This window comes from Myotis daubentonii, chromosome 7 (genome assembly GCF_963259705.1).
Source record: "Myotis daubentonii chromosome 7, mMyoDau2.1, whole genome shotgun sequence".
NCBI lineage: Eukaryota > Metazoa > Chordata > Mammalia > Chiroptera > Vespertilionidae > Myotis > Myotis daubentonii.
The window spans coordinates 95005076-95026413 of NC_081846.1; the positions used below are offsets into that span (position 1 = coordinate 95005076).

Sequence of the window (21338 nt, forward strand, 5' to 3'; positions counted from 1 at the left end):
GATAACCTAGGAAGAGAGCCCATGTCATCTGTTTGATGAAGTAAGGTTCTCTTCTGCCGAGGGTGCAGACCCTGGTCTGATGACAGAACACGGCTGGTTTCCAGTCGGAATGATGGCTCTCTCCTGAGCAGCTCCCCAGCGTCCACACAGTGGTGCCTCATTGGCGTCCGGCAAAAACACGCCGGGAAGACTTCATGCTTGGTTTATGTCAGTTAGCATTTGCCCTCTAAATGGACTTATTTGCACCTTTTTTGTTGCTATTCTGTGGAATTTACTAAATAACTTTTAAGGCATTCAGTAATTTCTCTTTTAGATGAGTATTCATTTCGGGTCCCCTGAAGGTTCTTGTGTTTAGAATATGAAAGATTTAATGGCAACCCATTTGTCCAGAGTGTTTGGTGGCCACATCATTGCCTGGGTTAGACCTAGCGGAGATGAAACAAGCCCCTCAGAGACAAATGCCACATGACCTCACTGACATGTGGGCTCTAGTGAACACAATACACTGACAAACAGAACAGGTCCAGAGCCTGGGTGCACGGAACAGGCTGACAGACTGGGGAGACTGGAAGAGATGAGCTAAAGAGCTTGTATAGCCCATGGACACAGACAATAGGGGGTGCAGGCCTGGGTGGTGGCAGGGAAATGGGGGGCATCTGTAGCAGTGCCAACAATAAAAAAGGCCAGCTCAAAAAAACGCTTTACTGATCGAGTTTAGACAAATGAAGTTCATTTCTCTTCAACACACCCACACAAATGTGAGTGAGTTGTCTGAAAGCCTTTACTTACAGATGTCTGTCATTTCATGTAGTGCTCGGAAGTCATAAAGAAATGGGGATTGGCAGACGTTTCTATGTGTTCTTTTATGTCCTCCCCAGGGGTCAGGGCAGAGTTTTTCTTAGACCGTGGTTACTTGTTACTAAATGTGTTTTACTTGTGCCGCCACTGTGACGGCTGTCTTACATCATGAAGTCAGCTTTCTTACAGTAAATGATGGTTGTTCCTGTGTCTGAAAACAGGAATTTATACCTTACATGGCAGACAAGTACAATTTCCACTACGAGCTTGTGCAGTACAAGTGGCCCCGGTGGCTCCACCAGCAAACTGAGAAGCAGCGCACCATCTGGGGCTACAAGATCCTTTTCCTGGACGTGCTCTTCCCCCTGGTTGTGGACAAGGTCCTCTTTGTGGACGCTGATCAGGTGAGCGCCTGAGGCCGCGTCAACAGTCTGTCTACAGGCGCTAGACTTCCTTTTCCTTTTTGAATTATTTTATTTTTCCAGTTAAGAAAAATACATGTTTATTTTATATTATTTAGAATCTATGGAAAAGTATCGCCTAGATGTGATCACTTTTAACATTTGCATTTGATGTGTCCTTTTTATATTTTCTTCTATGTCTTTGTTACATAGTTTTCATTGCATCATTATTTTTATCTTAATTCATTTTACATACAAACTAAAAATAGGCATTGTTTCACATTTGTTTGCATATTAATTCACATAAACCTCCCAGCAGTCTTGTGAGTTTCCCATTTTACAGATGAGGCAACTGAGTCACAGAGAGTCTAAGCAATATAAATTTGTTTATTTCTCCTCTCTGTGTGCCAAGCAGTACACGGTGAGGGAGGTGGTCAGCCGGTCAGTGGGAGAGGCAGAGGTGGCCGGCACTCCCGCTGCAGCGGGAGCCTGCGGTGCGGCTCCGGGTCCAGGACGTGCTGTCCGCACGGTTGTCTAACGAACGGCTGTGGCCTTTCCCCAGATCGTGCGGGCGGACCTGAAAGAGCTGAGAGATTTCAGCTTGGACGGCGCCCCTTACGGCTACACTCCTTTCTGTGACAGCCGGAAAGAGATGGATGGCTACCGGTTCTGGAAATCAGGGTACTGGGCCAGTCACTTAGCTGGGCGCAAGTATCACATCAGGTACTGAAAATGGGCCATTCCTAACACTGTGTTCTTTTATTTTCTTTAAATTAATTTTGTATATTTAATACTGAACAGCTAATACACTAATATGGTTCATGAATAAGAATTATAAAAAGTATACAGTGAAAAACATCTTCTCAATCCTGTCTCTATTCCACCTGATTTTCATTCCACAGCAGATAACCTCCTGTTAATTTACTATATGTCCAATGGAATTTCGTAATTCCTTTTTTAAATTTATTTTTACTTTTTTTATTGATTTCAGAGAGGAAAGGAGAGGGAGAGAGAAATAGAACATCAATGATGAGAGAGAATCACTGATTGGCTGCCTCCTGCACGCCCACACTGGGGATCAAGCCTGCAACTGGGGCATGTGCCCTGACCGGGAATCGAACTGTGACCTCCTTGTCTGCACTCAACCGCTGAGCCACCCGGCCAGGCGGAATTTCTTAATTCTTACATGAACAACTCTGTCTTCTTTTTGCACAAAATATGAATTTTCTTTTACACAAAATATACCATCCCCGCCCTGGCTGGTTTGGCTCAGTGGATAGAGCGTCGGCCTGGGGACTGAAGGGTCCCGGGTTCGGTTCCGGTCATGGGCACGTGCCCAGGTTGTGGGTTCGGTCCCCAGTGGGGGACGTGCAGAAGGCAGCCGATCAGTGTTTCTCTCTCATCATTGATGTTTCTATCTCTCTCCCTCTTCCTTCCTGTCTGAAATCAATAAAAATATATCATATTTTTACAGGGAGCAGCACAGGGATGAGGGGGGAGGGCTGCAGGGAGCAGCACAGGGATGAGGGGGGAGGGCTGCAGGGAGCAGCACAGGGATGGGGGGAGGGTTACAGGGAGCAGCACAGGGATGGGGGGAGGGCTACAGGGAGCAGCACAGGGATGGGGGGAGGGTTACAGGGAGCAGCACAGGGATGGGGGGAGGGTTACAGGGAGCAGCACAGGGATGGGGGGAGGGCTACAGGGAGCAGCACAGGGATGGGGGGAGGGTTACAGGGAGCAGCACAGGGATGGGGGGAGGGTTACAGGGAGCAGCACAGGGATGGGGGGAGGGCTACAGGGAGCAGCACAGGGATGGGGGGAGGGTTACAGGGAGCAGCACAGGGATGGGGGGAGGGCTACAGGGAGCAGCACAGGGATGGGGGGAGGGTTACAGGGAGCAGCACAGGGATGGGGGGAGGGTTACAGGGAGCAGCACAGGGATGGGGGGAGGGCTACAGGGAGCAGCACAGGGATGGGGGGAGGGCTACAGGGAGCAGCACAGGGATGGGGGGAGGGTTACAGGGAGCAGCACAGGGATGGGGGGAGGGTTACAGGGAGCAGCACAGGGATGGGGGGAGGGTTACAGGGAGCAGCACAGGGATGGGGGGAGGGTTGCAGGGAGCAGCACAGGGATGGGGGGAGGGCTGCAGGGAGCAGCACAGGGATGAGGGGGGGTTACAGGGAGCAGCACAGGGATGGGGGTGAGGGTTACAGGGAGCAGCACAGGGATGAGGGGAGGGCTGCAGGGAGCAGCACAGGGATGGGGGGAGGGTTACAGGGAGCAGCACAGGGATGGGGGGAGGGTTACAGGGAGCAGCACAGGGATGGGGGGAGGGTTACAGGGAGCAGCGCAGGGATGGGGAGGGTTACAGGGAGCAGCACAGGGATGGGGGGAGGGCTACAGGGAGCAGCACAGGGATGGGGGGAGGGCTGCAGGGAGCAGCACAGGGATGGGGGGAGGGTTACAGGGAGCAGCACAGGGATGAGGGGGGGTTACAGGGAGCAGCACAGAGATGAGTGGGGTGGGCTGCAGGGAGCATCAAGGGGGATGATGATTTTAGTGCTCAACTTTGTTTTTGGTCCAGAACAATGGTAACACTTGTTTTTTTCCACCTGCAACATTTAAAACATCAGCAAGACATCTTGGACTAATGGTTATTTAGTAGTTACTATAGCTTTTATTACCTAATCTGCTGACATTTGCTAGAAATCTCTTGTCAGAGATTAAAATATTTCTTTTGGAAGGCAATTAAATAAGAACAATGACAAACTGTACTTGTGGTGGCAGAATGTGGGTTTTGTCATCATTTTCTTCGCCATCTTCGGGCCTCAGCTTGCCTTTCCAAGAGAAGCCAGAACGTTTGCCTAGTGACCCGTCCCATTGTTCGGTAGAGGCACATCCCTGCCACAATCCATGGTTGGAACAAATGGGTCTTCTCTCTCCAGTGCACTGTATGTCGTGGACCTGAAGAAGTTTAGGAAAATAGCGGCTGGTGACAGACTCAGGGGACAGTACCAAGGTCTGAGTCAGGACCCTAACAGTCTTTCCAATCTTGACCAGGTAAGTGTATTGTTTTGGGGAACACTTCCAGTGCTGGGTATACAATGTTGTGTCAGAAAAAGAAGTATTTGCTTCTCAGTTCTCTCCTCTGTTGGGGCAGTGCTTTGTTTCTTCACGGGGAGGAATTATGTGTGTGCGCGTGGCATTTTCATCTGTTCTCCCCAGAAGACACACACAAGGAAAATGCCGTGGGCTCAGTGTTGCTTGGAAGGGGATGGGAGGAGGCGCTGCCCCCCGAACGTAACTATCTTTTCAGTTTGTACCCAAGCTTCTTGGATACATTTGTTTCTCTGCCTGCTAGGGTCAGTGTATTCCTTTTCTTTAGGAACTAACTAGCTCAGTCACAGTGTAGAATACAGTATCACAATACTCCTTTTTCTATGTCAGGAACCATGGTGTTTTTTAAGAAGTTTCACGGAGCTAAATACTGTTCATTAGTGCTAAACAATTTTCAGAGGTGAAATTATAGTTTAGATGTTGTATATAGTTTCACATAATTTGTTTTACTTAAAAGTCTGCCTTAAGCCTTTTTGTGATGTATAGCACCCATAAAGAAAAGTGTACAAAACAAAAAATATTCACGTGCATTAATAAATCACCACAAAGCCAATGCTATGTACCACCCCCTAGTTTAAGAAATAGAACATTCCTAGCATCCCAGAAGCCACCCTTCTCTAACAAAAGTATCCAGCATCCTGACTTCTGTGGTAATTATCTCGCTGCTTTTCTATAGAATTACTATACAGAAGCATATATTAAACATGTTTTCTAATAAACTAAACTTTAGCTTCACCTGGTTTTTTCCCTTTCTATCTCTATGGCATCATACAAGATGAACTCTTCTGTTCAGCATTATGTCTGTGAGATTCATCCATGTTGTGTGTATGTAGTGCATTATGTTTTGTTTATCTATTCTACATTTGGGTTGTTTGCCATTTCTATCTTCCATGGGTAATGCTGCTGTGATCACTCGTGCACGTGTCTTGGTGCATATGTATACAGTTTTCAGGTGCATGTACAAATAGAATTGCTTGGTCATCAGACTTGTGTATTTTTATCTTTACTAGATAATTCCAAGCAGTTTTCCAAAGTAGTTTTAATGTATACTCTCATCAGCTATATAAGAATTCCTGTCAATTCATGTTTTGACCAATATTTGTTATCAGTATATTAATTTGGTAGGTGTGAGCTGACATCCCATGTGGCTTTCAATTGAAGAGTTTAATGCTTCTACACTTAATGTAATTATCAGTGAAATGGGATTTACATCTGCCATTTCCTATTTTATCCTATATGTCCTCTGTTTTTTGTGTTCCTGAAGTCCTACATCATTGCCTTTTAGGTTAGATATTTTAATTCCTTTGTTTTTTTTGCTATATACTTTTGAGTTATTTTCTTAGTGGTGTCTTGATGATTATCATTAACAGTTTAATTTATGACAATCTAGTATGGATTAATAAAGCTAAACTTTAGTAGTATACAAAAGCTTTGTACCCCCATACTGTTACTGTCATATAGTTTAGATGTTTACACATTATATGTGCATCAATACAGATATATAATTATGGCTTTTTGTAGTTGTTTAGTTATTTGTTTTCTAAATATATTTTATTTTTTCAAATTTTTAAATTCTTTATTGTTTAAAGTATTACATACAGTATTACATATGTCTCCTTTTTCCCCCATTGAGCTCTCCCCGGCCAACCCACACTCCCCAACACATCCCCTCACTCCTCTAGTGTCTGTATCCATTGGTTATGCTTATATGCATGCATATAAGTCCTTTGGTTGTTCGCTTACCCCCCACCTCACCACCACCAGCACCCACCCTCCTCTGACTTCCCTTTGAAGTTTGACGGTCTGTTTGCTGCTTCTCTATCTCTGGATTTTTTGTTGTTGTTGTTTATCATTTACCTTGTTCATTATATTCCACAAAGGAGTGAGATCATGTGATATTTATCTTTCTCCGACTGGCTTATTTCACTTAGCATAATGCTCTTCAGGTCCATCCATGCTATTGCAAATGGTAAGAGTTCCTTCTTTTTTACAATAGCATAGTATTCCATTGTGTAGGTGTACCACAGTTTTCTAATCCACTCACCCGCTGAGAGATATTTAGGCTGTTTCCAGATCTTAGCTATGGTGAATTGTGCTGCTATGAACATAGGGGTGCATATATCCTTTCTGATTGGTGTTTCTGAGCCCTAGAAGTGGGATCACTGGGTCAAATGGCAGTTCAATATTTAATTTTTTGAGGAAACTCCATACTGTTCTCCACAGTGGCTGCACCAGTCTGCATTCCCACCAGCAGTGCAGGAAGGTTCCTTTTTCTCCACATCCTCACCAGCATTTGTAGTTTGTTGATTTGTTGATGATAGCCATTTTGATTTGCTTCTCTTGGATGATTAGTGACTTTGAGCATGTTTTCATATGAAGTCTCTTGGCTTTCTGTATATCCTCTTTCAAAAAGTGTCGATTTAAGTCCTTTGCCTATTTTTTTATTGGATTGTTTATCTTCCTTTTGTTAAGATGTATGAGTTCCCTATAAATTTTGGAGATTAGGCCCTAATCAGATATAACATTGGCAAATATGTTCTCCCATGCAGTGGGCTTTCTTGTTGTTTTGTGGATGGTTTCTTTTGCTGTGCAGAAGCTTTTTATTTTGATGTAGTCCCATTTATTTATTTTCTCCTTAGTTTCCATTGCCCTAGGAGCTGTATCATTGCTGTGAGATATGTCTGATATTTTGCTGCCTATGGATTCTTCTAAGATTTTTATGGTTTCCCATCTTATGTTTAAGTCCTTTAGCCATTTTGAGTTATTTTTGTGTATGGTGTAAGTTGGTGATCTAGTTTCATTTTTTGCATGTATCTGTCCAATTTTCCCAGCACTATTTATTGAAGAGACTGTCTTGACTCCATTATTTGCTCTTGCCTCCTTTGTCAAATATTAATTGAACATAATGGCTTGGGTTGATTTCTGGGTTCTCTGTTCTATTTCATTGGTCTATATGTCTGTTTTTGTGCCAGGACCAGGCAGTTTTGAGAACAGTGGCTTTGTAGTAAAACTTGATATCTGGTATTGTGATCCCTCCAACTTTGTTCTTTCTCAAGATTGCTATGGCTATTCAGGGTCTTTTTTTTTTTAATTCCAGATGAATTTTTGTAGAGTTTGGATCTTGGTCTGTGAAATATGCCATTGGTATCTTAATGGGAATTGCATTGAATCTATAGATTGCTTTGGGTAGTATGGACATTTTAATGATGTTGATTCTACCAGTCCATGAACACAGTATATTCTTCCATTTGTTTATGTCTTCCTCTCTTTTTTCAATGTATACATTTTCCAAGTATAGGTCTTTTACCTCCATAGTTAAGTTTATTCCTAGGTATCTTAATTTTTTTAGTGCAATGTAAATGGGATTGTTTTGTTCTTTTTTTGTTTCTCTTCCTGTGTGTTCATTATTGGTGTATAAAAAAGCAATAGATTCCTGGGTGTTAATTTTGTATCCTGCTACATTGCCGAATTATTTATTAAATCTAGTAGTTTTTTGATGGAGTCTTTAGGGTTTTCTATGTACAATATCATGTCATCTGCCAATAATGACAGTTTTTACTTCTTCTTTTCCAATTTGGATGCCTTTTATTTCTTCTTCTTGTCTGATCGCTATGGCTAACACTTCCATTACTATGTTGAACAGGAGTGGAAAGAGTGGGCATCCCTGTCTTGTTCCTGTTCTTAGGGGAAATAGTTTTAGTTTTTGCCCATTGAGTCTGATGTTGGCTGTAGGTATGTCATCTAAGACTTTATTATGTTGAGGTATGATCCTTCTATTCTCACCTTTTTTTTTCTTTTCTTTTTTTTTCAATTAAATCTTTATTGTTCATATTATTGCATTAGTTACTCTTTTTTCCCCACCATAACTCTCCTCCACCCAGTTCCCACCCCACCCTCCGCCCTCACTCCCCACCCACTGTCCTCATCCATAGGTCCACGATTATTGTCCAATCTCTTCCCTCACCCCCACACCCCTTTCCCCCTCCCGAGAATAGTCAGTCCATTCCCTTTCTATGTCCTTGATTCTATTACAATCACCAGTTCATACTGTTCGTCAGATTATTTATTCACTTGATTTTTAGATTCACTTGTTGATAGATGTGTATTTGTTGTTCATAATTTGTATCTTTACCTTTTTCTTCTTCTTCCTCTTCTTAAAGGATACCTTTCAGCATTTCATATAATACTGGTTTGGTGGTGATGAACTCCTTTAGCTTTTTCTTATCTGTGAAGCTCTTTCTCTGACCTTCAATTCTGAATGATAGCTTTGCTGGATAAAGTAATCTTGGTTTTAGGTTCTTGGCATTCATCACTTTGAATATTTCTTGCCACTCCCTTCTGGCCTGCAAAGTTTCTGTTGAGAAATCAGCTGACAGTCGTATGGGTACTCCCTTATAGGTAACTGATTTTCTTTCTCTTGCTGCTTTTAGGATTCTCTCTTTGTCTTTTGCTCTTGGCATTTTAATTATGATGTGTCTTGGTGGGGTCCTCTTTGGATTCCTTTTGTTTGGGGTTCTCTGCGCTTCCTGGACTTGTAAGTCTATTTCTTTGACCAGGTAGGGGAACTTTTCTGTCATTATTTCTTCAAATAGGTTTTCAATATCTTGCTTTCTCATCTTCTGGCACCCCTATAATTCGGATGTTGGTACGCTTGAAGCTGTCCCAGAGGCTCCTTACACTATCCTCGCATTTTTGGATTCTTTTTTCAATTTGCTTTTCCGGTTGGATGTTTTTTGCTTCCTCGCATTTCAAATCATTGACTTGATTCTTGCGCTCCTCTGGTCTGCTGTCGGGCGTCTGTATAATATTCGTTATTTCAGTCCGTGTATGCTTAATTTCTAGTTGGTTCCCCAATATAAGATCGAGGGTCTTATTAGTTTTCGTGTAGATCTCATTAAGTTTATCGGCAGCTTCTAAACAGTTCTTGAGAGACCTTAAAAGTGTGGTTCTGAACTCTATTTCTTCCATTGACAATTTTGTCCTGTTTCTTTGTCTCCGCATTTTGTTATGCTTCCTTGGTGCACCCCCTAGTGGTCTTTGTTCGCAGTCTTATAGATAAATCTTGATTGTTGTAGCTAATTCCAGGGAGGGTTTGACCTCCAGGCCAAGTGGCTATGAGAATCAGCTGTGTCAGCAGTGAGAGAACTTCTGTCCTCTAGGGAGGTGCTAATCTAGCCTTTGCCTGAGGCTATCCGGCAAATGCCTCTGTGCAGGGCTTGGGCGGGGCGGGTCGCACAGGATCAACAGGGTGGGCCGGAGAGAGCAGTGATGGCGGCTCTCAGTCCTGTCCCAAGGGACTCTGCCTCTCTGAGTCCCAGCACCCGCTGCAAAGCTCGGAGAGAAAGCTGCCCTCGCTCTGACCGAAGCCAGACAGTCCCGCTTCTCCCGTTTGAGTCTGGGTCCCTAAAGACTCGCCTGGATCTGGTGCTCAGAGTCTGCGACTCCCTCCCGATTGAAAACAACAACCGCGCCCTCCGCCGCCAGCCCGCTCCGCGCACTCCGCACCTCAGAATTTGACTTCAGCACTGCGCCTCCTCTGAGTGTCCGTATGCGTTTCTCTTTCCTCCTAGTTGTAGGACTTCCACTCAGCCAGCGTTCCTGTGGTTCTGGGTGATGTCCCTTCCGTTTTTTGGTTTCACTTTTGAAGTAGTTGTTCAAAGCAGCAAACTCCGGCGTTAACCTATGCCGCCATCTTGGTTCTCCTCTCACTAGATTTCTTGAGGGTCTCACTACATTTATCGGCGGTCTCACCAGTCTTTTTGAAGATCTCACTACATTTATCGGCGGTCTCACCAGTCTTTTCAAGGGCCTTATTAAGTTTATCGGCGGCTTCTAGACAGTTCTTTAAAGACCTTAAAAGTGTGGTTTTGAACTCTATATCCAACAGTTTGCTTTCCTCCAATTCTGTTGTTTGTGTCCTGTTTCTTTGTCTCAGCATTTTTTATGCTTCGCTGTGTCAATAGAGTGCCTTTCTGTGCTAAGTGTCCCAATTACCTGAGGTAGACACTCTTGGTGCACCCCCTTGTGGGCTTTGTGCACAGTCTTGTTGTAGTTAAGCCTTGATTGTTGTAGTTATCACTGTGAGGAATTGACCTCCAGGCCAATTGGCTGTGAGAATCAGCTGTTTCTGCAGTGGGAGAACTTCTGTGCTGGAGACACCCCTCTGGGGCTAGACTTGCTTCAATGGGGCTTTGGTGCTCACTGAGTCTGCCCCCTGAGTGTATCTTTTATGGTTCCACAGAGCTGCAAACTGGATGGTCCCACTCTGACCTCTGGGCTTCCTGGCTCCTGGATCTCTAGGGAGGTGCTAATCTAGCCTTTGCCTGAGGCTGTCCAGCAAAAGTCTCCCTGCAGGGCTTGGGTGGGGCGGGTCCCACGGGATCTACAGGGCAGGGTTAGCAATTGTGGCTGCTCTCAGTCTTGCCCTCAGAGGCTCTGCTTCTCAGTGTCCCAGTAATCACAGCAAGCCCCACGGAGAGAAAGCTGCCCTAGGGTTCTGAGTGATGCCAGACAGTCCCGCTTCTCCCGTATGAGTCTGGGTCCCTAGAGACTCACCCGGAACTGGAGCTCAGAGCCTGAGACTCCCTTCTGATTGAAAACGACAACCACACCCTCAGCCGCCAGACCACTCCGCATGCACTCCGCACCTTAGTATTTTACTTCAGCACTGCGCCTCCTCTGAGTCTCGGTATGCTTTTCTCTTTCCTCCTAGTTGTAGAACTTCCACTCAGCCAGCCTTCCTGTGGTTATGGATGATGTCCGTTCCATCTTTTAGTTGTATTTTTGAAGTGGTTGTTAGAGGCAGCAAACTCTGGTGTTTACCTATGCCGCCATCTTGGTTTCTAGGACATGAGAATTTTTAAAGAACATATTCAATTTACTTTAGAAGCCGAACCTTTCTTACCATGTGACTTGTTTTGTATGTTTGTTAAACTATATGATCACATAAGCATTGCTGCTATTGGAACAGTGACAGTTGATTCGGGTCATTTGAATGTCCACTGCTGTTTTAATTTGTATGTTCGTTTTGACTCTCTCATATGCTCAAACTTCAGTGGAAGTCATGACAAGCTATTATTTTTGCCTGCTCCCTCCTTTAGTTTGGAAATATTCTTTTTTACTCATAGGGACCTTAACTTTGATGTAAGGGATTGTTTCCGTTGCCAGCTGTTTTCTTCCTTTTCAAGTAAGAGAGTTGTTGTGAACTCTTCAGTGATGCCTTCCCCAGGATATTTGCTGATGTGGTTGGGAAGTCATTTCATCCCCGACCTTTGCATCTCAGGTGCTGAGGTGCTGGGGGTGCCATGGCCATCACGGGGAAGCAGGCCAGCCGGCACCGCAGCTCTCTCTGCCCCCGATCGCCATGGCAATCAAGGGGAAGCAGGCCAGCTGGCACCCCTGGCCCTGGGGTGCCGGCTGGCCTGCGCCACGGCGCTCTCTGCCTCCAATCCACAATGCAATCACCGGCCGCCTTTGCCTGCCCCCCACCTCTTGCCTGCTGCCTGGGTTTCTGATCCCTTTTGCCTCCCAGCATTGCGGCTACGTATGCAAATTAACCGCCATCTTTGTTGGCGGTTAACCGCCATCTTGGCTGGCAGTTAATTTGCATATCGCCCTAATTAGCCGATGGGAAGGGTAGCGAAGTTACGGTTAATTATCATGTTTCTCTATTATTTGATGGGATAGATAGATAGTATGCTAGAAGCCCAATCGGGCCGGGTCAGCTGTGGGGGTGGCTGCAGGCAGTTGGCTGGCTGGCCCCAACCCCTGGTCGAACTCCTGGTTGAACTCCCAGTCGAGGGGACAATTTGCATATTAGCCTTTTACCTTTTATTATAAGGATTCTTTGTTAACTATGTTGCAAAATTTCCTTCTTTGACTCTCTTAAAGGGATCTTTTGTAGTACCACTGGTCAGTATTTTCCTTTATGGTTAATGCTTTTTAACTCTTGTTAAGGTCATGTAGGTTATATATATATTATTGATTTCAAAGAGGAAGGGAAAGGGAGAGAGAGATAAAAACATCAGTGATGAGAGAGAATCATTGATTGACTGCTTCATGGACACCTTCTACTAGGGATCGAGCCTGCAACCCTGGTATGTGCCCTGATTGGGAATCAAACCAGTGACTTCCTGGTTCACAGGTCGACATACAATCACTGAGCCACACCAGGCAGGCCATGTAGATGTTTTTTATGTGTGCCTTATTTTTCTTTTATCTTTAGATCTTTATTCCAGTAGAAATTTGTTTTTTGTGTGGTGTGAGATAAGAGTTCAGCTCTCATTCTTCATGTGCGCACAGCATGATTTTCTTCTTTAATGAAACATGCTGTTCAGCAGTGCCACCTTTGTCAGGTAGAAGTACTCATGGATTTGGTTCTTGGCTCTCTACTTTATTCCATTGGTCTGTTTGTCTATCTCATACCGATACTAAAAATATTCCAATTCCTATAGCTTTATAATGAGCCCTGATTTCTAGTAATTCAGATACTCCTGCCTCATTCTTTTTCAAGAAAGTCTTACAGTATTCTTTGTCTTTTGTTTTCCTATATATATTTGAGAATTAAATTGTCAGGTTCAGGAGGGAAAAAAACATTTACTAGGATTTTATATTTGGGTTGTGTTTAATTTCACTCAGTGAGTTTTCTTCATAGAGACCTTGTACATCTTGTTAGAGTTATTTTTTAAAACTTATTTTTTTGTTTGTTGCTAGTATCTTTGATTTTTGTTCATTGGTGTAGTCAGTTACCTTGCCCATCTGTATATACTTTTGTGTGTTTTATTTACATAATATTATCTACAAATGATAATTTTACCCTTTTTTTCAATCTTACATTTAAAGTTTTTTTTCATGCTTTTTCTATTTGCTAGGACGTTAATATTGTTGAATAGAAATGTTGATAATGGACATTCTTGACTCAAAAGGAAAGTTTCAGCATTGTGTTTGCTGTACTTGTTCTGTAGGTACCTCTCATTCAGATTAAGAAAGTTCCTTGTATTCCTAGTTTGCTGCTCTTTTTAAAAAAATCTCTTACGCTAAATTTTGCATGTCTTTAATTATATTTTTCTTTTATCCTGTAATGTAGTTATTTACTCAATATAATTTCTGAAATATATTACAATGTGGTCATGATTTACTACTCTTTTGTATATGTTCCTGAACTCTTTGTGCTGGTGTTAGTTTAAGAAATTTGCATTTATGTTTTTGTGTGACATTGGCTTGTAACATCCCTGTCAGGTTTTGATAACAAGCCTATCTATGTTGGCTTAATAAAATGAGTATGTTTTGTTCTTTTTCATTTAATTGATTGGATTATTTATTTCTTAAATGTTTGGTGGAATTCACTAGTGTAAGTTGTATCTAAATGTCCTAGCATATTGTCACTGAGTTGTTTGTACTAAATTTTCATCTTTCTTATTGAGATATAATTTATATACAATGACATGGTTAAGTATACTGTTTAATAAGTATTGAAATATGCATATCAACAGCCAGAATGTTTTCATCACACCAGTTATCTTTTTTAAAGTCTGTAGGATCTGTACATATTTCTTCTCTCTCTCACTCTCTCTCTCTCTCCCTCCCTCCCTCTCTCTCCCCCCCTCCCCCCCCTCTTCCCCCCTCTCTCCCCCCCCTCTTTAATTCTTGGCATTGTTTATTTGTGCTTTCTCTGTATTGCAGCTTAAAATTGATCAGTTTTACTAGTCTTTTCAGAGATCTAGCTTTTAATGTTTTTCATCTTGTCTATAGTGTTTTTCTGTTTCACTAATTTCTGTTTGTAAAAGGCCATGGCCAGCGTGGCTTTTGCGTTCAAAGGCTTGGAGAAAGAGCTGACGCACAAATTGACACACAAGACGAAATATTAATTTTGAAATTATGGGGGGAAGCCAGGGAAGACTCAACCCTAGCAGTCAAGTTCCGCTGAGTCTCCCTTCCGTCTGCTTTTATTTACTAGAATACACAGTTGCCTTTTAGGATTGCAAACAGACATATCAATGGTAATGTTTAGTAAACAGTAAGATTGTCAGGTTTTGGGGGAGTTTGCTTTAGGCCATTGGGTCATCAGTAGGTAATAAAATGTAAATATTCACCCTGTGAATATCAAAAGGAGTACCAGCCAGCCTTCTGCTGGACTCCTCACATTTATATTAATTACTGTTGATCTTGGTTTCCAGCATCTGTTTATTATTTACCTTTTATTTAATTTCATTTTTTCTAATTTATTGAGATAGGTGTTTAGTTCATTATTTTTAGTCTTTTCTAATACATGCATGAAAATTTCAAATTTTGCCTCAGCAAGACTTTGGCTGCATTCCATACGGTTTCTATGTGGTAATCCCGTATCATTTGATTCAGTATGTTTCTAGTTTCCATTGTGATTTCTTCTTTGACTCATGAGTTGGAGAAGTGACCTCAAATACACGGGGATTTTCCCGTTATATGTATAGTTTTTATTGCAATGCTCGCTTTACTCAGGGGTCTGGAAGGGAACCTGCAGTGTCTCTGAGTGCGCCTGCGCTGTGCTGGGGCCGTGAGTTCAGAGTGAAAACCGACCGCGCGCTCCACTCTCTCCAAAGACAGCGGGAGTGGGCGTCGCGGAGGAAAGGGGCTCTGCGCCCACAGACCAGCCTCTGAGCGCCAAGCGCTCCCCGTTTAGGTCATTTAGGTCGCCTCCGATGATGCCTTCGCCCTCAGCCGCCGCTTGCTGTGCGCAGCCTGGGCTCCGCCATTTCCAAAGAGGGCTCCCCTGAGCCTCGGCGCCGCCCGCTCAGGGTGCAGAGGCACCGTCTCCCGGGCCCCTTGGCATACTCACACCTGGCCCTTGGTTGGCCCAGGTGGGACTGCTGTGCCCACCGGCAACTTTGCAGCGGCCGCCACATGGCTGCCCGCCCTGCAGCTGTGGGGGTGCGGGCGCTGAGCCTCCCTCCCCCTGTGCACAAGGCCATCCTTGTTAATGATGCCACCTTCCAGCTCCTTCCATCCTCTCGCAAGCGGGGCCCTGCCCTGGGCGGGGCGGGCTTCCTGGGGGCGGCCCCCCCACCACGGGCGCCGCCCCGCACCGACTCGCTCTGACAAAACATTGAAATGGTGGCGGCCTTCCGCCGTGGTTTTGTTCCTCATTCCTGGCTCATTTGCTCTCTGATCTGAGCATGTATTCCGGTGACTTCGGGCACTGAAGTTGACTGAGATTTGCTTTTTGACTCAGATATGGTCAGTCTGGATAAACACTTCATCTGGCTTTATCTGTAGTCGTTAGGTGTAATGATTTTCCATACGTGCTCAGGGCCAGTTTAGCAGTATATTATGTGCTTTATGTCTCTTTTTTTTCTATTAGTTACTGAGAAATTGTTTTAAGATCTTTTTCTGTACTGTGAAATCTTTCTCGTTCTTGGTTTTGTCAAGTTTTGCTTTATGTATTTTGAGACTGTTATTGAGTGGCTAGAAACTTAGAAGTCTTTTATGTATTTTTGACAAATTAACTTTTATGATCTCTGGTAATACCTTTTTAATTTTTCTTTTTTGGGCCTTAAAGTGTGTTTATTCTAATATTAGTCTTCCTTTCAGTTAGGGTTACATTGTATTTTTTTAAAATCCTTTATTTTCAATCTTTCTCTACCCTTATATTTTAGTTCTGTTTTTTTTCACAAATAGTTTGTATCTGTTTGTTCTTTCATTTGGTGTGACACTCATTTAGTTGGAGCATTTAGCCCATTTATGTAAGTGCCCATAAGCCTGTCTTTTCTGTATTACTCCTACTTACCACATGTGTCCTACGTTTCCTTTTTCTCCTTAGTCCGTTTCTTTCAGATTGAGTGAGAGTTTTAATTTCATTTTCCCTCGATTAAACTATACACTTTTTTACAATTCTTTTAATGACTATTCTACCAATTATAGTATTATGTCTGATTTTCCAAATATTAATTATTTGGTATATTTTACCCACCTACCACACAGTGCAAAACAATTGGGAAGTTTGATGTCAGATTTTAGCATGAACAAAAGAATCACCTGGAGAACTTCCTAGAGCCTGACTCCTGGGTCCCGTTGGCACAGGGGGCTCATAAATGAGTGGCTGGGCCTGCGTGTCGCCTTCCTCTCCAGCTCCCCTGCTGCGAGCCTGCCTGCTCCCAGCTCATCCCAGCCTGACCGCCTTGCTGCCTCGCGTTGACACCTCTCTGACTTGAATCCTCAGAAGAAGTCCTGGATCAGCACAGTCAGTGTCAGCAGTGGGCAAACTACGGCCCGCGGGCCATCCGGCCCGTTTGAAATGAATAAAACTAAAAAAAAAAAAAAAAAAAGACCGTACCCTTTTATGTAATGATGTTTACTTTGAATTTATATTAGTTCACACAAACACTCCATCCATGCTTTTGTTCCGGCCCTCCGGTCCAGTTTAAGAACCCATTGTGGCCCTCGAGTCAAAAAGTTTGCCCACCCCTGGTCTAGATTCAGCTTTATTATAAAGTTGCCCTCTGGTTACTCTTCATTCTTCCCTGTATTTCTGGGCTTCTATAAAGGGTCATTTTTCATCTGCCTGAAGAATATTCTTTAATTCCCCTTACAGTGAGTTCACTAGTAAAAAAAAAAAATAAATAAATAACTGTGGTAAAATATCCATAGCATAAAATTTACCATTTTAGTCATTTTTAAGTGTACAACTCAGTGGCATTAAGCACCTTCCTAGTATTGTGTAACTGTCCATCTCCAGAACTTTTTTATCCTCCCAAACAGAAACTGTGCACCAAAGAGTAATCCCCCGCCCTCGCCAGTTTGGTTCCGTGGACAGAGCGTCAGCCTGTGGACTGAAGGGTCCCAGGCACATGCCCGGTTGCGGGCTCGATCCCCAGTAGGGAGCGTGCAGGAGGCAGCCGATCAGTGATTTTCTCTCATCATTGATGTTTCTCACTCTCTTTCTCCCTCTCCCACCCTCTCTGAAATCAATAAAACTCTATTTTTAAAAAAAGAGTAATCCTCCTTTTCTCCTTGTAACCACTAGTCTATTTTCTGTCTCTATGAATTTGCCTATTCACGTACTTTTGAAATCATAAAATATTTTTCCTTATGTATCTGGCTTATTTCATTTGGCATATGTTCAAGGTTCATTCACGTGACAGCACGTATCAGAGTTTTCTTCCTGTCCAGATCGAATGACATTTCATTGCTTGCATGCACCATGTTGTGTTTATCCATCTGTTGATGGACATGTGGCTTATTTCTATCTTTTAACTATTGTGGGTAATGCTTCTGTGAACATTGACAGACAAGCATCTGTTGGAGTCCCTGCTTTCCGTTCTTTTGTGTACATACCTGGAGTGGAATTGCTGGCTCATAATGGAACTTTTTTTGTGTCAAACTCAAAAGGTTTCCTGAGGAAAAAAGCTTCAAAGCATAGGTACAGTTGGCTAGAAAACATGTGGGCTCCATCCATATGGGATTAGGCCTCAGGAGGACAAGATGAATTCAGAGTTTACATTAAGCAAAACTGAATAGTGAGAGCCTTACTCTATTTTCAGTTGACCCTCAAAAGGCAGTAGTACTTTTCCTTAGAACTGCCCTCGTGGTGGAAGGTCTAGGTGCAGGCTATGAGATGTTTTATGGATTCTCTAAACTTTGTGGTTTTAGAAAACACCATAAATAAGTATTTTAGCTTCTCTAAGGTTTTTGGTAAGCACCCTTTCAGTTCTGAAAATTTGTGACTGGCATGTATTATGTAATGAGCAACTAACATCACTAATTTGTTATGCATTTATTTAAATCTCCCCCAGAACTTTACATTGTTGTATTGTTTTTTTTACCAAATAGGATTTGCCCAATAACATGATCCATCAGGTGCCAATTAAATCGCTCCCTCAAGAATGGCTGTGGTGCGAGACGTGGTGTGATGACACCTCTAAGAAAAGGGCCAAAACCATTGACTTGGTAAGCTGGCCGCCGCTCCTGCCTGTCCCAGGGTGTGTGACAGACAGTTCCTGGGGCACAGTCTCACTTAGTCTGTCTCTGCAGCGTAGGTTGAGGGAGCGCAGGGCACAGCCCTCCTGTGTGTGCGGCTGTCCCAGCAGCCAGGCCCTGCCCTGCTCTGCTCTGCTGACAGGCCTTGGGTCCAGCGAGGGCCTGGAGCAGAAACACCTTTGAGCTCCAATGATGCTCCCTTTCTCCAGCTCCACTGAAGCATGTGTGTCATTTTTCTGGTTTTCACAGTGTAATAACCCAATGACCAAAGAGCCCAAGCTGGAGGCGGCTGTTCGCATTGTCCCCGAGTGGCAGGACTACGACCAGGAGGTCAAGCAGCTGCAGATCCGCTTCCAGGAGGAGAAAGCGGCGGCAGCCCGGGGGAAGGAGCCGCGCGCAGACGGTAGGCCGGCTTGGCTCCGGGAAGGACTGCGTCGCCGTGCTGCTTTCTGGTGGCTGCAGACGACAGAAGAGCGGCCTCTGTTTTGATGCTGTCCAGTGTGTCGCTCGCTCCCTCAGTCTCAGCTCCAAACAGGAGTTGCCACCCACGCAGTCGCTGCCTTTTCTTCCCTTTTTTTTGAGAAAGGGTGCTTTCCTTGTATTGTTGTTATTTAGGTTCAGGAGTTTTGTGATACAGAAGCCAAACCTGACATTAGATTGAAATCTGTTGCCAGATCCCTTGGTTTTTCATGACACCATCCAGGCACTAGTGAGTGAGCACATTCAGGACCAGCAAATGTGCTTGTCTGTGACTCAGGCCACAAGTGGAGAGCCGTCTGCGTGCCGGCCTCGCTCTGATGTGTCTCTGTGAACCCTGGCCATTACGAAAAGTTGTTAGAACACTGTGTGGCCTTCTGTGAACTGCTAAGCTGAGTTCTGGACTTAACACTTACACAGCTCAAAATTAATTTTAAAAAAGCAATTAGAGAACATGGATCTTGAGCGATTCATCCAAACATCCTGAAGATTATATCATGATATTGAATATCACAGCTTAAAAGGTTGGATATTTAAGATAAGAATAATTCAAATTCATTGGTAAAACTTTAAGGATTTCCATAGATGGGCAAAGAATGTAGACATCCTGTTCAAGTAAGAGGGAAGCACATAATGAGTGAATTTGAAGAAACAGTAGGGAGGTGACAGGAACCTTATGAAGATATTCTAACCAGGGAAGCTGTTCATTCCGACACAGCCAGTGGGCCTGGCCCGCATGCTCTCGCTGTCCTTGCCACAAAGCAGCAAGGCTGTCCTCAGGTGGCTCCCAGGGTCTGCCTCAGTAATTCCTCTCTCTCGGAGTCACCTCCAAGAATCATTCAACAGAAGAAAAAGTTATGGAGAAATTACTTTACAAACATTGATAAGCCAAAGGTATTGAAAACAGCTTAAACATCCAAGCATACCAGTAGAGATGGTGAACGAGCTACATGGGAAGATGTTTATTAAATGAAGAGGGAAGGCTCCTGACTGAAATAGTGCCTTTTACTGGAAATAAATACTGTACTTGGAAAACAGTTCCTATGTGTAGGGATATGCAGGTAGTTTCCTTGTAAAAATATAAATGTCTTTTTTTATTTTGTTTTTGCTTTCAAGCACATCAAACCAAAGTTTCTAAAAATTTAAAAAGAGATAAAATGGAGGTGTGGGCACAAATAATAGGTCATAGCACTAGAACATGCCCAGTCTGTATTTTATAACTTTCTTTGCAATTATTGTCTTTTCCTATAGGACCTCAGACTCATGAAGAATTATAATCTGCAGAGAAGGATAGGAAATCGCACCATTTGAAAAACACTTTTTATACTAAACGCTCGTTTTTTCTGACCTGTCTATACAACTGCTGATGACTTGGCTGGGCAGGTGCCCAGCACCTTTTGATTCGGAGCATTTGCCTTGGGCGTGGCGGCTCTGGGTCTCTGGAGTGAAGACTCTCGTGGGTTTGTGCCCAGAGGAAGACCAGTGGCTGAGCTTCGGGGACTCTGCAAAGAGCAGCCTTCTAACCCGAAGGGGAAACGGCCAAGGCACCGGGGGGGGGGGGGGGGCAGGGGGGGCGGGGGGGGAACACAAGCCCTGTGCGCCCCACCCTGGGCACCAGCAGCCGGGCCCCTCAGCCTCCTCGCCTGCCTCACTGATGGCAGCCAAGCCCGCCCTGCAGCCTGGGTCGTGCCCACGCCCTGCACCTCGAGGTTTGCGCCTGAGCCCTGCCCTGCTGTCTCCCAGCATGGAGTGAGACCCAGCCAGCAAGTGTGTCGTCAGGGTGGGCTGGGGACCAGCTAATTGCTACAGGATGGGGTGGGTTAGGGCCAGAGGAAACAAGGAGTAGAAGGCTCGGGGTGTGGCGGGGAAGTGAGAAGAGGGAATGGGCTGTTCTCTTGTAAACCATCAGAACCATTGTGACTAATTTGAAATGAAAACCTTCTGTTCCCACCCAGCTTCACTGAATACTTTAGGTAATTATTTTGTAAACAGTTTTTGTATTTGTGAAAGTATTTGCTTTTTCCCCATTTTCTAAACATTGACTGGAAACAGCCATAGTGAGCCCCAGGGACCTGGGCTGCCCCGGGAGACAGTCATCTCCCTCACGGCCTCTGAGGACTTCCCCCTCAGACGCAGGGAAGTTGGCTTTGATTTTCTGTACTAAAGACTCTGACATCTGAGACCAGGAGAGGTTTGGACTGTGACTTCATGTTCTTTAGACACTGTCCCTATTCCTGCTAGCTCCGCGCTGGGGCAGCCTTTGGCTCTCCCCGCCCTGACTTCACATGGTGGCATCTTGAAGCCACATGAAACCTTTAGTCATTGAGTGGCCCGTGCTGGGAGGCCTGGGGCAGCCTGAGCTGGGAGGCCTGAGCTGAGAGGCCTGGGCAGCCTGTGCTGGGAGGCCTGGGGCAGCCTGAGCTGGGAGGCCTGGGCAGCCTGAGCTGGGAGGCCTGTGCTGGGAGGCCTGGGGCAGCCTGAGCTGGGAGGCCTGGGGCAGCCTGAGCTGGGAGCCGGCGGAGCTGGCAGGCTCCCACGCAGAGGCTGATGGTGTGCTGGTGGTCTGTGGTGCACGGTTCCAGGTCTCCCTCAGC

General features: G+C 44.5%; 1 protein-coding gene across 4 annotated transcripts in view; it reads left to right on the forward strand.

Moving 5' to 3' along the window:
* Positions 1–20932, forward strand: part of UGGT1 (UDP-glucose glycoprotein glucosyltransferase 1) — a 173858-nt gene extending 152926 nt beyond the window's left edge. For all 4 annotated transcript variants that reach the window (XM_059704829.1, XM_059704832.1, XM_059704831.1 and 1 more), the window contains 6 exons: positions 1020–1202; positions 1762–1922; positions 4146–4260; positions 18121–18237; positions 18517–18670; positions 19996–20932. In XM_059704829.1, coding sequence (XP_059560812.1) covers positions 1020–1202; positions 1762–1922; positions 4146–4260; positions 18121–18237; positions 18517–18670; positions 19996–20021 — 756 coding nt within the window. In that variant the 3' untranslated portion in view covers positions 20022–20932. The remainder of the gene's footprint in view (positions 1–1019; positions 1203–1761; positions 1923–4145; positions 4261–18120; positions 18238–18516; positions 18671–19995) is intronic.
* Positions 20933–21338: the final 406 nt, after the last annotated feature.